At 38.3% G+C, this 17,012-nt stretch overlaps 1 protein-coding gene across 2 annotated transcripts in view; it reads right to left on the reverse strand.

Moving 5' to 3' along the window:
• SKP1 (S-phase kinase associated protein 1) overlaps nt 1-17,012 on the reverse strand; it is an 18,629-nt gene continuing 1,617 nt past the window's right edge. For both annotated transcript variants that reach the window (XM_059698413.1, XM_059698412.1), the window contains exons 2-6: nt 14,861-14,957; nt 6,533-6,606; nt 4,243-4,386; nt 2,026-2,166; nt 1-881 (exon numbers count right to left, since the gene is read on the reverse strand). In XM_059698413.1, coding sequence (XP_059554396.1) covers nt 846-881; nt 2,026-2,166; nt 4,243-4,386; nt 6,533-6,606; nt 14,861-14,957 — 492 coding nt within the window. In that variant the 3' untranslated portion in view covers nt 1-845. The remainder of the gene's footprint in view (nt 882-2,025; nt 2,167-4,242; nt 4,387-6,532; nt 6,607-14,860; nt 14,958-17,012) is intronic.

Here is a 17,012-nt window from a genome sequence, read left to right on the forward strand (position 1 = left end):
TTTACTACCTACTATGTAACTTACTTTTTATTGAAAGTATCTTGCATTCATGCTGGATGCTTTCTGGGTTTTGCCACACATTTTAATGTTAAAGGTTAAATTTTTTTGTTTTTTACATGCAAGTAGTGTAAATAGTTTTGCCCATATGGGATCACTGATTATAAAAAGATGACATACCACAAGGGCTGTCTTTTTTAATTGAAAAGCTAACAACTGCATAGTTATATTTCCCCCCAAATCACAAACTGAGTAGTAACTGAATCTCTAACCAACATAAGATTAAAAATGCAAAAACAAGTCCTCAGATTCAATTAAGGAAGCCCTGCTACATATGGGCTAATCAATACCAGTGGTACTCCTTGACTCCAGGAAGCTGAAAGACATCCTAATAACCCCACTCAGAACATTTACCTCAAGTAGACTTTTCCAGCTCCCAACTCATGAATAAAGAAATACATTGTTAATTCTATTTCAGAAAACTTCTGCAAGTTGTTTTATTTACAATGCCAACTTTTGAAAAGTCACTAAAGTTAACTGGACAATAAACTAGGCAGAAATCGCTTTGCAAAAAGAGGGAAAGCCCAAAATGCCACTTTCTATAGAGAACCCACAATTCAGTTTTATTCAGAACAAGAAAAGATATTTTGATCATACTGGAAGAAACTCAGCTATAGGTTTGCAATCTGTACCCCAACTACACATGCAATGAAGACAATATTCTGCTAATACAATTGATTTGCTGCTGCATTTGTCTACTGTTTGCCTAATATTAACAATTATAAACAGAGCAGTGCAACTAGTATTTGGAACAATCCTTACAGTGTTACAGTGTCAGGCACAACTTTTCACTTCTCTTCACACCACTGGTTCTCTTTGCGTACCTAGAAAAAGAGATGGATATAAGAAAGTACCTTAAGTAGTCTTTCCTAAGACTAATACTTAGTAATTCATTAATAATCTCCGAGGTTGATCATAAAGAAACAGATGGAAAACTGGAAAAACACCAGGTTAATAGTAAACTTCCTAGTCATCCTTCTTTTCCTCCCCTAGGTTATTTTGCCCTGCTGAAATTATCAAAAAAGCAAAGGCATGCCCAGCCAGTGTGGTTCAACAGTTAAGCATTAACCCAGGAACCAAGAGTTCACTGGTTCAATTCCCTGTCAGGACACATGCCCAGGTGGCAGGCTCCATCCCCAGCAGGAGGCAGCCAATCAATGACTTTCTCTCATCATTGATGTTTTTATCTCTCTTGCCCTATCCCTTCCCCTCTTGCTAAAAATCAATAAAAACACATTAAAAATCCGTAGCCTGTTTTGCTCAGTGGATAGAGCATCGGCCTGCGGACTAAAGGGTCCAGGGTTCGAGTCCAGCTGGGGGCACATGCCCGGGTTGCAGGCTCAATCCCCGGTAGGGGGCATGTAGAAGGCAGCCAAAAAATGATTCTCTTTCAACATTGATGTTTCTCTCCCTCTCCCTCTCCCTCCCCCCTCCCTTTCTCTCTGAAATCAGTAATACACACACACACACACACACACATTTTTAAAAAAGCAAAGGCAGAGGGCAATTATAGCTTCAGTCACTAGAGCTAACAGAGCAAATTCAAATAGTTCATTTACATTATTCCAGTTTGGAGCTGTGTAAACAAAATCATTCTAATCTATTCACTAATTTCTTCCCTGTTCACAAAGTTGCTCTAAAGTATCCTAGCATCCAACCATCCTGCTTTTCTGAAGTCACTTATGTCTTATATGTAAGGTCCCAGATGCCAAAACTAGTAACAACTAAGGAATAAGTACCAAAGAGCACCTCTGGCTGAAAAGCATATTGTTCTTATGTTTATAAAAAAGCAGTATCATTCAAGTGTTTAGACTCATTTTAGGACACAGAAGGTACCTGTAATGTTTTAGGACATAGAAAGTATCTTCGTCTTAAACCCCAAATAGTCAACATTCTTTTCCTGATATGTTACGGATTTTATTCTCTTTTAAAAAGCATGTGACCAAGAACAAACTATTGGCTACATACCTGGGCTTCCTCTTCTTCAGTAAAGTCATTTTTTATATTGAAGGTCTTGCGAATCTCTTCAGGGGTTTTCCCCTTGATCATATTGGCAACAGTCTTGCATGTAACATCAAGCAAACCTTTGATGTCTAAATAGTTTGCAGCCTGTGAAGTGATTGTTGTTTTCATTAAAGTATATTTGATGGTTTAAACTAAATACAAAGTTAGCAGTTGATAATTCATATCTAATTAAGCTTAAAATGCTACTTTTAAGAAATTAAATGGAGAAGAGTAAATCAGACAAGTTTTGTGAAAGATATTTGTTCATACCCTTCATTGTATACCTCTATAATAACGAGTCCTCCTGCTGCCTTAAGTAAACTATATACACTACACCTCAAATGTTAAAGAATTGCCATACTGTGTGTGTGTGTGCGCGTGCGTGCACAACGCAAGTGCACAAGCACCACAGGTCAAATCTTGACATTTAAAGAATTCAAACATAAGCAGTTACAGCATTACATTTTATTGATCTTCTGAAATAATCAGCTTTTGGTTTCTTTGATTTTCTCTCATTTTCTATTGATTTCTGCTCTTTAACATTCCCTTTGGGTTAATTTCATCTTTCACTCGTTTCTTTTGGTAAAAATTAAATCACTAATTTGAGATTTTTCTTCTTTTCTAATATCAGTGTTTAGTGCTATCAATTCCCCTCTCATGACCCTCAGGAGGAGGAGGGTCATCCTTGTGGTGGGTGTTCCACTGAATGACCTACCACAAAAACAAAAGTTCATTCCTCTGTGGCATCTCACAGATTTTCATGTATTCTGCTTTATTTCCATCCAATTCAAAATACTTTATAATTTTTCTTTTGATTTCTTCTTTGACTCATGGGAAATTTGTTTTTCAGTTTTCAAATTATCTGCAAATTTTCCAGATAGCTTTCTGTTATTGATTTCTAATTTAATTCCACTGCGATCAGAAAATACCTTGAATTCTTTCAAACTTGAGACTTATTTTATGGCCCAGAACATGTCTAACCTTGATGGCATTTATTTTAATATACACAGAATATGTATTCTGCTGTCACTGGATGTAATGTTCTGTAAATGTCAATTAGGACAAGTTGATCAACAGTGTTACATAAGTCTTCTATATCCTTACTGATTTCTCTACTTGTTTTATCAATTATTTATAGAGAGGCCTTGAAATCTCTATGATTGTAGATGTGTCTATTAATCTTTGAATTCTATTGGTTTTTGTTTAAATTTTTGGAAGTTTTGCATTTAGGCAGATAAATGTTTAGAACTGCTCTGCCCTCTTAATAATGAACTGATTCTGTTATCATTATGTAATGACCCTTTTTAATCCTGGTAATATTCTTTGCCCTGAAATCTACTTAATATAGTCACTCCAATTTTCTTTTGATTAATATTAATATAATATATACCCCCCCTTAAATCTACTGTGTCTTTATATTTAAAGGGAGTTTTTTGTAGGCAGCATAGCTGAGTCTTGCTTTTTTTAATCCAATGTGATAATCTCTCTACCCTTTAATTGTGGTGTTTAGACTATTTACATTTAATGTGATTATTGATATGTGGATTTGAATTCAGAGTGTTAAAATTCAGTATCAGCCATAACCGGTTTGGCTCAGTGGGTCGGCCTGCGGACTGAAAAGTCCCAGGTTTGATTCCGGTCAAGGGCATGTACCTTGGTTGCGGGCACATCCCCAGTGGGGGGTGTGCAGGAGGCAGCTGATCGATGTTTCTCATCAATGTTTCTGACTCTCTATCCTTCTCCCTTCCTCTCTATAAAAAACCAATATATTTTTTTTTTTAATTCAGTATCAATTAATTTAATAAATTAAACTCTTTAAGAAGTCTAAAGGCTCTGAACTAGAGTGTCTTACAGTGTTCCTTAAAAATATACCAGAATAGCAGCTCTCTATGGAGCACACCACACCTTCGCCCATTCCCTTCTTTCTCTAGTGCACTCTCTTTTTCCAGTGCACCCCTATGCCTCTCCTCCCTCTTTCATCTCTCAAGGCACATAGCTCTCTCCCTCTTTCTCCTAAGCTCCAAGGGTCATTCCATTGCCTCTGTAACTTTCTAAATAAATCTTCCCTTATTAAAAAACAAACAAACAGGGGGGCGGGGAGGTTGGGGGTTAATGGGAAATGAGGACACATTTGTAATACCTTAACCAATAAAGAAATTAAAAACAAACAAACAAACTTACCAGAATTAGTTCAAATAGTGTTCCTTGGTCAACTTTGAGGAATTCTTGGTCCCAAACAGGAATATCATCTGTTCGCTTTTCTTTGTTCTCATCATCCTCAGGAGGAGGAGGGTCATCCTTGTGGTGGGTGCACCACTGAATGACCTACAACAGAACAATAGTTCATTCCTCTGTGGCATTTTATCACAAGGTATTCATTCCACTGCTGGGGCAAGGTTATTCCTATAATGAGCTAAGAACGAGCTAGAAGTTGACTTGAATAATAGTTAGTAGCCAAGCTCGAAAAGCAAGTATGGAGCTTGAGGAATCTTCACAACTCTAGAGGGTGGAAGATCTTAGATATCAGCTAAACCTGCAGACTATACTTGACCGCATTAAAAAGCTCTTGTGCAAAAAGATAAAGTCACACAGGAAAAGGAATGGAAAATACATACAACTAGCAATGGATTACCCTATAGAATACAAAATCTTAAGAATCACTACAAAGAAATAAGCTAAAAACAAACAGGCAATTCATAAATCTGATTAGTAAAACAAGAAGAAATACTCAGCCTCACTAGATGCAAAATTAACACTCTGGTCAGATGCAACTAGTTTAGATTGCTAAAAAATATATATATATTTTAAATAGCGATGTGAGAGAGACACATCAATTGATTGCCTCCTGCATGCACCCCATCTAGGGCCGGGGATCAAGCCTGCAACCAAGGTGCCTGCTTTTGACCAGGGATCCAACTCAGGACCTTCAGTCTGCAGGCCAACACTCTATCCACTAAGCCAAACTGGCTAGGGCGTATTAAGATTTTGATACCCTTACACTATTAGCAAAAATAGTGTAAGGGTAACAACCTCTTCTACAGGAGAGTATAAAATGGAATAACCCCTTTGAAAAGTAATCTAGCACTACCTAGTGAGACTGAATATGTACATACATTATCACCAAGCAATTTTAAATACAGACACATACACAAGACTACTCAATGTAATAACAAAACAGGAAAAGCCCACATGTTCCCTTATTAGGGGAATGAACACATTATAATTAAATTTTCAGGGAGCTGATCAGCTAGACTAGATGTACGATTGTAAAGGCCAAAACCAACACTAAAAGTATTAAGCTGTAGAATCTAAGTGGCGGGCAAATGGGTGTTTTCTGTATGATTAAAATTTTTTCACAGTATTTAATATTGGGGGGAAATGCTGAGAAAAAATGGCAGAGCCAAGAAATTTTACTGCCAGGATGCAAAAAAAGTAAAGAGCTATTTCAAGAAGGAAAAGCCAAGAATAAGGGGATTTAATTAAATAAACAATAGCTTTTTAAGAAGTATTCCAGTCTTGTAAGAAAAGGAGCACACAGGCCCAGCTGGTTTGGCTCAGTGGATAGAGCATCAGCCTACAGACTGAAGGGTCTCGGGTTCAATTCCTGGTCAAGGCACATGCCTGGGTTGTAGGCTCGATCCCCAGTGTGGGGTGTGCAAGAGGCAGCTGATCAGTGATTTTCTCTCATTACTAATGTTTCTATCTCTCTTTCCCTCTCCCTTCATCTCTGAAATCAATAAAAATATATATATATTTTTAAAAGGAGCAATTAGTACTTGCTTATATAGGCATTAAAAAAAACTCTTGAAAGGAAATAAAAGAAAGTAATGTTTATTATTATTTATGGAGGTTTCTGGTCAGATGAGAGGCAGATTTTTATCATATATTTTTAGGTTTTGGATCATGTGATTATTCAGTATACTTAAGGTTTAAATAATCTTTTTTTAAAATATATTTTCCTCTAGCCATTTTCCTCTAAGTCTAGCCAGTTTTTCCCCCAATGTGGAAACTAGTTGCTGTTTTGTTTTTTTTTAGATAAGAATTCAATTTAAATAGCTGGTTCTGTTAAGGAGCCATGTGACCTGAAACACTAAAACCCTATTCAATGTGGAGAGCCGTTTATGCTTAGACACAAGGTAAGGTGATCAACTGAGATAACGAAAGTACATCTCTTATTCTCAAGTTCCCTTTGAGGCACCCATTCAGTGGACAAACAACACAAGAATTTTCCTTTCTGCTAGTCACATATAGTCATATTTAAGTAATTTAAATGTGTTAATGAAAAGACTAGACAATTCAAACTCACAGGGCCAGGTTAAATAAACTACAACAAATACTTAGTCAATGATACTACAAAGAGTTCTAAATTTTTTTAAAAGGAAGCTATCTCTTTACCAATATAGAAAGATTACCCGGATACTATTAATGAAGAAAGAAAAATCACATACAAGTATATAGCTTGCTAATTTACCTTTTTTAATATTGCTGCATTAACATTTGGTAGAGGAACTGGGTCATCATCGCCTTCATCATCCATTCCCAAATCTAACAAAACCAGAAGAGATTTGCCATTATTTCCTAACTCCATTATAACATTTATACGAAACTAGGCTATTTCTCAAACAAGTGACTAGCATGACATGTCTGAAAGAGTATAAAAAGTACTTTACTAAGAATAGTTCTTTTAACAGCATTTAAAACTGGTGGTTCCTAATAAAAAGTCCATGAACCAAAAAAAAAAAAAAAAAGTCCATGAACCACCCAAAACTATATAAAGTTGTGAGTGGACAAATATAGTAATATTATATCAAAAGATTTCTTAAATAGGAAGAAAATTATTTAATAAATGTGACTGAGATGGCTGGGCAACCATTTAGAAAAAACACACAATCTAAACTCTTATCCTCATTCTTTATACTAAACTTTTTTTTTTTTAAATATATTTTATTGATTTTTCACAGAGAGGAATGGAGAGAGAGAGAGAGAGAGAGAGAGAGAGAGAGAGAGTCAGAAACATTGATGAGAGAGAAACATCGATCAGCCGCCTCCTGCACATCTCCCACTGGGGATGTGCCCGCAACCCAGGTACATGCCCCTGACCGGAATCGAACCTGGGACCCTTCAGTCCGCAGGCCGACGCTCTATCCACTGAGCCAAACCGGTTTCGGCTATACTAAACTCTTTAACTGGACTGCATTTAAAAAAATAAAACAATGACAGGTATCACATGTAACAGAATCTCACACAACATACACAACATATCATGCAGTCACTGACAAAAACAAGGCAGGCAGCTCCATACCTACTGGTATAATTTCAAGATTAAAGTTTTTAAAAATAAAATACATGTTATCTGAATAAAAAAGGGAATATATATTTATATTTAAAATATTTATATTTAAAATAAGGAACTGTTAAAAATATGTCATTGAGAGGCTCAGTTTCAGGGTATAACCTTTAGTGTTACTCATCGCGTACATATTACCTATAATTTTGAATCTGTAAGTTTCTCTGATTAAAAGGCCTACCTTTCCAATTCTCAAAGTGGCTAGTAAACTCCAAAGACAAAACTGAACATAAAAATCCATGTTATTTAAAGACTAGTAGCCCAGTGCACAAAATTCGTGCACATTAAAAGGGAATTAATTGCCCTAACCGGTTTGGCTCAGTGGATAGAGCATCAGCCTGCGGACTCAAGGGTCCCATGTTCGATTCCGGTCAAGGGCATGTACCTTGGTTGTGGGCACATCCCCAGTGGGGAGTGTGCAGGAGGCAGCTGATCAATGTTTCTCTCTCATCGATGTTTCTAACTCTCTATCCCTCTCCCTTCCTCTCTGTAAAAAATCAATAAATATTTTTTAAAAAAGGAATTAATTAGCAGAGATATTTTAACATTGCTATTTGCCCTTTCTCTATAGAAATGTGAGAGATGAAAGGAAATTAGTAAAATGTATATGAAAATAATATATAGATTTATTAATAAACAGTAACAAAAGGATATAACAGAGACATGATATAAAAATGACAAAAATATATGAAAACAAAAACATGATATAAAAACTGTGATGCAAACAATGACTGATAAAGTGATTAAAATTATTCTAATATCTCCCTGTACACCACATTAAGAGTGAAAACACTTTCAGAGTGCTTGACTAATTTCCCTTGTGATGAAGTACTTAGAACTTTCACTGTAACATCACATGCTCTTCAAACTCGAGAGAAAGCAACATACAAGTGACCATGTGCAAAAACGGGTTCAGATAGGAACATGCCTACTCTGTCTAGAGTTTGTCCTTGTGATTTATTAATAGTCATCACACATGCTGGCATCAAGGGAAACCATCATCGAATCAATTTAAATGGGAGGCCAGTGTCAGAGGGGGACAAATTAATTCTTGGAATCAGAACAGCCTCTCCCTCTGCAGATCCTGTTAATACTTCAGCTTCAATGTTAGGTCGTAATCTTTTGATAATAAATCTGGTACCATAACAAAGACCCCATTTACTATTGATATTTCTCAATAGCATGATGATTGCACCCACTTTCAATTTTAATTTATGACATGGCATTCCCGAAGGAGTAATACTATTCAGAAATTCGATGGGGAAATTTTCCTTTGTTTCTTTGTTATGGGGTGGGGCCACAACATTAGTAACAAAGAAACAGAATTAAAACTTTATTGTGGGGAGCCGCTACAGTGTTTTGGACAGGTTCAAGCCTTGGACTGATGAGAGGACACAGTCCTCTCATTGCCACATGCAACTCCCAGCTTGGAGGGCAGGGCCCTCCCAGCACAATTATAGTCAACTGCTGTATTTATAAGCTTGAACCTATGGTCGCAACACGTGGCCCCGTGTGCCTGAGTGATGTGGGCTTGATAGAGTTCAGGTGCATGTAGTTGAGTAGGATTGAAACCCAGGAGAATGTTTGTAAACATCTTGGTCACGCCCTTACTTTGCCTGGTAGCATCTGCTATTAACTAAAGGCATGGCTGTGGGCGTGGTCGCTGTCTCTCAGAAAAGCGAGATCCGGCTTTCATTCTCTTGTCTGTCTTTTCTAAGCCTTTCAGCGGCCCCACTCAGGTTCACCCCTTGCCGTGCTGGCACGAGACACACTTGAGAAAGATCTGCCTCCACGATCCCAGGGTGGGTTCCTGCCTCAAACTCTGCCCTTACAGGAAGCAGCTCCGGGAAACAGCTCGGGGGGAGGGCGCAGCCGTTGCCAAGACAACCCCTGTAGGACTGACTTCCTTCCGTCTGTATGTGACGAACCCCACCCATGGTTTTTATATAAGTAGATTTGTCTTTTGAGGACAGTGGATGGGGAGTGAGGGAGGAGGGTGGGGTGGGAACTGGGTGGAGGGGAGTTATGGGGGGAAAAAAGAGGAACAAATGTAATAATCTGAACAATAAAGATTTAATTAATAAAAAATAAAATAAATAGATGTCTTTAAAGATTCTATATGATATTTTCAAACCAAATGGATTTGTCCTTAGGTATCTACAAGACTAAAAAAAGGTGCCAAAGAAAAGTCAGTTAATAGTTAGCACATACCAAGAGTAGAGACCAAAAGTTACTACAGTACTATATCGGTGTAGCACAGTATCAGTTATACTGACATGGCCCATGTCGAATCAAACAATTTAGTCCCTGATATATCCAGGTGCTGTCCCAGGCAGTTAAGAGTCAGCAATGAGCCCTGACCAGTTTGGCTCAGTGGCTAGAGCGTCAGCCTGTGGACTCAAGGGTCCCAGGTTCGATTCCGGTCAAGGGCATGTACCTTGGTTTCGGGCACATCCCCAGTGGGGAGTGTGCAGGAGGCAGCTGATCGATGTTTCTCTCTTGTCGATGTTTCTAACTCTCTGTCCCTCTCCCTTCCTCTCTGTAAAAAATCAATAAAATATATTTTAAAAAAAGAAAGAGTCAGGAATGAATACAGAATGGGAGGAATTGTTGCAATTTTAGAGATCAGGATGTCTCAAGGAGATGACGACATGACGTTTCAGTATAATTTTAGAGGAGGGAACACCTAAGCAGAGGAAATGGCAAATGGGAAGGCCTTCTGACTGGAGTGTCTGGCATGCTCTAAAAACACTAAAGAACCAAGTGTTGCTAGAGCAGCATGGGCAAGGGTGAAAGGAACAGAAGAGATTAATAACAGGGGGCCTGACAGTAATAGGGCCTTCTGCATTTTTGGCTACTGTATTGGTTAAAGATGATAGAGAGCAGAGGGAAACCAATTATGGGGCTAGCAATAATCCAGGCACAAGATGATAGCTAAAAGATTTACAGCCATGAAAAAATTAAGAAATGGTCTAATTCTGTATGCATTTTGAAGGTAGGGGCAATAGGGCTTGCCAACAGATGGGAAGTAGAACGTGAAAGGAGTCAGAGAAGACAAGGTTTAAGACATGATGAACTAGATGGAATTGCCATTAATTCATATGGAGAAGGCTGTCCGGGAACTGTGATTTTTGGAGGGCAGAAAATCAAGGACTCTACTTTCATAAGTATGAGATAGAAATTAGATACAATAGATTTAAATCAGATACATAAGGGCAGACAAAGTGGTTAAATATGCAAGTCTAAAAATCAAGAGATCAGAACTGTAGGTAAGTTTGGGAACTGGTGTTTAGATGGTTTACAACACTACTAGAGGCCTAATGCATGAAATTCATGCGGTGGGGGGGGGGGGGGTCCTTCAGCCCAGCCTGCACCCGCTCCAATCTGGGACCCCTTGGGGGATGTCCAACTGCCGGTTTAGGCCTGATCCCTCAGTCAGACATCCCTCTCGCAATCCAGGACCACTGGCTCCTAACCACTCACCTGCCTGCCTGCCTAATGCCCCTAACTGCTCCCCTGCCTGCCTGGTTGCCCCTAACGGCCCTCCCTTGCCAGCCTAGTTGCCCCCAATATGCATATGGCTGGGGTCCCTCAGCCTGGCCTGTGCCCTCTCGCAGTCCGGAAGCCCTCAGGGGATGTCCTCGGGGGAGCGGGCCTAAGTCAGCAGTCAGACATCCTTAGCTCTGCTACAGAGGCGGGAGAGGCTCCCACCACTACTGCTGTGCTCGCCAAACGTAAGCCCAGCTCAGGGCTTCTGGCTGAGTGGCACTTCCCCTGTGGGAGCACACTGACCACTAGGGAGCAGCTGCTGCATTGAGCGTCTGCCCCCTGGTGATTAGTGTGCATCATAGCGACTGGTTGTTCCACCGTTTCATCAATTTGCATATTAGCCTTTTATTATATAGGATGAGACTAGATGAGAAGACCAAGAGAATAATAAATCAGTATAAATATAATGAAGAGGCCCAATGATTAAGTACACCTTGGGGAACTTCAGGCTTTAAAAACAAGGGAGACAGAAGGCTGTGACAGAGGTACAGTACTAGTAAGTAAAGTATCCAGGAAACCAAATGTAGAAAAGAATGACCAACTGTCACATGCTGTCAATAGGTTTAGATGAGAAATGAAACAAGATGATGCACTTGACAACACGTAGTTTCTTATTTTCCTGTATATGTTAGGGTTACTCATCTCCCCTCTCCTCCTTCCCACCAATGTCTTTTCCTGATCCCATCTCTGCTCAGAGTAAAACTGAAATATGATACTATCCTGTCCCAGCCTGTATGGCTCAGTTGGTTGAGCACTGTCCCATACATCAAGAGGTTGCTGGTTGACTCTGGGCCAAAGCACATGCCTGGGTTGTGGGCTGATCCCCAGTAGAGGGCATGCAGGAGGCAGCCAATCCATGTTTCTCTCTCACTGATATTTCTCTCTCCCTTCCTCTCTAAAATCAATAAAAACATATTTTTAAATAAAAATAATAATATCCCAATTTGGATCAAGTCACTTACCCTTTTCCTGAACTAGTAGAAAATATTTTTTAATCAGAAAGAAGAGAAAAAAGTTTTACTATGTGAAATACTTGTGTTTGAGGAATTAAGATTTAGAGAAAACATAATACAAAAGACCATCTTGCTTAAATCCAAATGTTATTTGGAAGAAGGCTTAAGTCACATTAAAAATAAGGGCCTTAGGGGGAGGTTGGGGGTTAATGGGGAGGATGAGGACACATTTGTAATACCTTAACTAATAATAATTTAAAAAAAAGGGGGCCTTAGCCCTGGCTGGTTTGGCTCAGTGGCGAGTGTCATCTTGCTGACTGTGCTGACTGAATGGTCCCAGGTTCGATTCCAGTCGAGGGCACATGCCCAGGTTGCAGGCTTGATCCCCAGTAGGGGATGTGCAGGAGGGCCATTCAATGACTCTCTCTCATTATTGATGTTTCTCTTTCTCCCTCTCCCTTCCTCTCTGAAATCAATAAAAATATACGAAAAAATTAAAAAAAAATAAGGGCCTTAGCCTTGGCTGGTGTGGCTCAGTTGGTTGGAGTGTTGTCCCAAGCACCAAAGGGTCATAGGTTCAATTCTCGAACAGGGCACATACGCAGGTTTCAGGTTCAATCCCAGGTCAGGTAGCGTAGGGGAGGCAAACAAACGACGTTTCTCTCACACATCGATGTCTCTCTCTCTCTCTCTCTCTCTCAAATCAATAAAAACCTATCCTCTGGTAAATACTAAATAAAAAAATAAAAATGGTTGCAAAGGATTACTTCTCTAACATTTAAACTAAAGATTTGCTGGGGCTTTTTTGCATTTAGACTGAATGTACAAGTAGCAACAGTCACTCCTTTAAGCTATTTAGTTTTAAGAACTTCTGAGAGACACCTGTATCCTGATACCACACCCTGTACCTGAACAAATCAGTCAATCCACATGTACAAAACCAAGATTTTCACTTCTGATTGTCCGGTGATTAGAAGTTTATATTTATGTTTTCTGAGTCACAAAAAAACCCATATTAGAGATATTGCAGATGCAAAACAAGGAAAGCAGTAAGTTGCTGAATTCAATAGACTCAAGTCCTCAAGAGGCTCAACTTCTAGATAAATCATCGGTATTTAAGACAAAGTCAAATGCCATGGAGGAAATGAATCATTTAACTGTTGCTATCATGCCACTTGATTCAGTGGGCAAAGTTGGTGTGGAAAACCTTCAAGGAGCCCTATGTTCTTACATTGGCAAATGCTTCTTTGAAGCAGTACAAAACAGATTAGTGTGCCAGGCACCAACTAAGATGAAATAAAGAACACTTTCATTGCTAAATCAAGTATTCATGCAACAATTGTGTTATCAGTTTCTACATCTTCTAGATAAAGCCTTACTCACCTGCCTTTAGGGACACTGGATTTTTTCATACTTGATGAATAGTGACTGTAGGATATACCAAGGGTTTAACAACTTAACAGAAATTATCTATGTATGTAAGTTACTACAATACAGGAATGTAAGTACCACATGATTGGTATCAATGACCAAAAAGAATTATACATTGTTTTTATCAACCAACAGAAGTCACACACTGAGAAAACAGAAGACACACCCTCTGCAATTCAGCTTCCACCTCTACCACACCTATTATCTGCTGTTGTTAGAAATCCTCTAGCTTATTAATCGTAAAATCCTAAGTGATCAGTCAACAGTATATGAATCCAACAATCAGTCTGTTCACCTCAAAATGCCTCCCTCTTACCTTGGCTTTCACAAATACTACTTCACTGATTCTCCACTCCTGACTGCTACATTCCTGCCCCAATTTCATTTACTGCCATAGATACTTCCATTCCTCTCAAGCCCATTCTTCAGCTCTACCAACTACAGTATCACAATCTCATCCGACCCCAAAAACACAACTAAAAACCTTGATTTTACTTTTCTTTAACACATCCTCTCTACTGCAGAACAATCTTCCAAAACATCCTAATTCTACTAGATTTGAAATATCACCCAGGACTACACACTGCGGTCTCTCCACAAGCCTGAAGAATAGCATCAGCCAAGATGTTCCCACAGCACCTTTTGGCACACAATTTTATTAATGCACTAATTATATTACCATGTGGCAGTTTGACTTCTTTCGTGTCTGTCTCCCTTCCTGGTTTAAAAGTCCTTCAAGAGCAAAAACTATTTCTCACTTACCTTCTTTTCACCAGAATATAGCTAGTGCTTGGCACATAACTCACTTAAATATCTGTAAGCTACATATCTTCCCTATATAAAAGCATTTGATATTTGAAAAATTAAGAAATGGTCTAATTTCTGAAGAACACTCTTATTACTAGTAAATTTCCCCCTCCCCACCAATTCTAGAGACTGATTTGTATGTCTCCATTTTATATTTACGTCCACCAGCCCACTGGTAACACTAAGGGATCCATGTTAACTAGTAAAAAATTTCAAAAATGTTTCAGAACCGGTTTTTCTGTCTTACTTCTTTGTTGTGCTGCACATACACTTTGCAGTAGTTTCAGAGGAATGACAAACTAGACAAAAGGGAAAACTTGGTTAAAAAAAACAAACACACATCGACTCGGTTTACAATCTACTCAGTTTACTCCTGTTGAAACCAGGTGCTCTATTTAGCTACCTTATAGAAAGGATCTCTTTTCCAAAGGCTTTAATTTTTGTCATTAGAAATTGTGAATCTAAATTTACTCGAAACTGAAAATTGGTCTTATCTATTTAATAGGGGGGGGAAATCTCATTATTTCAGACAATGCAGAAGAGGTGACCTGTATCAAAAAAATGCAGTTAATACTTTAAATTTAAAAAAGGTAAACTTAACCCCTTCATATTCTTGAGAACTTTGACAGATTACTTGTATAAATTCAATGTTCACAGGTTATCTCAAACTATTTATTTTTTCCCCCTGACCCAGGCTTTTAAAATAACTTACCTTCTAACATGGTCTTGATAGTCACAGATTGTTTGGCAATTTCAACATCAACTTCAAATATCTCTCCATCAGAACTCTGCAATTTAATTGAAGGCATCTAAAAAAAAAAAGGCATTATATTGAATCTGAAATTTACGAGATATTATTTCCATACACTACTGATTTTTTAAAAGTAAAATCAAGGTTTTTCATTGTTTTTTTGGGGGGTGGGATTACTCTGTTAAAAGCCCTCTATAACTATAAAATCCTAAAAACCTTTAGTATATAGCCCTGTAAAACACCGTGAGTGGTTATTCACGGGCTAACATACAAGTGTTTCTAAAAAATTCTTTCAAAGTATAATTCCTAGAAACAGAAGCTCTTAAGGCCTTCCCTACTGAACTCATTGCTGGTTTAAATTTAAAGTTACATTCCATACTTTTGATGCAAAATATTTCTAAAATGGGACTTACTTTTTTTGTCTGCCTTTCTGCTTTCACTCAATACTGACTACTGCATTTGAAGTTAACTGTCACAGTTAACTACCTGCAAACCTGAGGGAGGGCAGTCCAAAATAAATAAAGCTACCAAATAAGATAGTAATTTTCCTCTAGTGAAACTTACCAATGAAAAATAAGTTCAAATCCAAAGTTGATCATGACATACTTATTTATGTTTGGATCAATGCAAGATCATATAACAGAATAAAGAGCTAAGGATAAACAGATGTCAATCTAATTCCCTATGCCAAATAAGAAACAAATTGCACAGCATCCTTTTTATCTTTCATTACTGACTGTCCAGGTGTCCAAGTTTGAGATCTTCTGCCAAAATCCTCATAGTAATAACCTACTACTCGTTTCAAAAATGTATTTATTAACTAAGATTGAGTCATTAGGAAAAAGACACCTCTTACATGAAAGTTAATTGAGCAATTAACTTCAAAGACTTGAATTCTGGCCAAAAAAAAAAATTGTTTAAAATTAAAAATTCTAAGCCAGCAATTTCTTACCATCTTCGCATTCTTCGGGAGAAGAGGGTGGGGGGAAGAGAGAAAGGTAGCAATACCTGCCCATAAAGATTAATTCAAGACCTCTTCAAATTTCAAGTACAGATTTTATGATCCTTTTATTTTGTTTGTTTTATTTTTTGTTAATCCTCACCAGAGGATATTTTTCCATTGATTTTTAGAGAGAATGGAGGGGGAGAGACAAAGGGAGGGAAACACTGATGTGAGACACACATCCATTGGTAGCCTCCCACAAGGGATGAGCCTGCAACCAGAATCACACTCGGGACCCTTTAGTCCAGTGGTTCTCAACCTGTGGGTCGCGACCCCTTTGGGGGTCGAGCGACCCTTTCACAGGGGTCGCCTAAGACCATCGGAAAACACATATTGACTATATAATTACATATTGTTTTTGTGATTAATTACCATGCTTTAATTATGTTCAATTTCTAACAATGAAAATACATCCTACGTATCAGATATTTACATTACGATTCATAACAGTAGCAAAATTACAGTTATGAAGTAGCAACGAAAATAATTTTATGGTTGGGGGTCACCACAACATGAGGAACTGTATTAAAGGGTCGCGGCATTAGGAAGGTTGAGAACCACTGCTTTAGTTCATGGGCCGACACCTCTATCCACTCAGCCAAACTGGCTGGGGCTCAAGTATAAATTTTAAAGGCTTCTGAGAGTCTTAATCCTGTGATGTCACTATTAACGTGAACGTGGATAATTTGGCATTTAAAACACTCATTCACTTTATTTAGGTTTAAAGACTTAAGTCCCATTAAATCAGTTAAAATGTTCATTCAGCTTTTCCCAGACAATTATCTCCATCCCCCAAACAGACAAGCTATTAGGGAAAGGAAGCAAAAAGGTAAAGGTATGTTTTAAAACCAGGCACTGAAATATCCTCTCACTGACCCATGATTGTAAAGAATTGAATTTCGCTTTTCAGTTTACAAATATGTCTGCTTCTCCATGTTGCTTCGTGCTTGCCATAATGCAGAGGGCCCAGGGCGGAGGACCTGCCCTGTGACAAGGCAAAAAAAAAAAAAAAGACGACGACGAAGAAATCTCCAAAAGAAATATTTTAACCTAAGTCCAGTTTTTAATTACAAAATATTCTACGTTCTTTTTATGTTCTATAGTACTTGG

Source organism: Myotis daubentonii, chromosome 5 (genome assembly GCF_963259705.1).
Source record: "Myotis daubentonii chromosome 5, mMyoDau2.1, whole genome shotgun sequence".
In the NCBI taxonomy this organism is placed as follows: Eukaryota; Metazoa; Chordata; class Mammalia; order Chiroptera; family Vespertilionidae; genus Myotis; species Myotis daubentonii.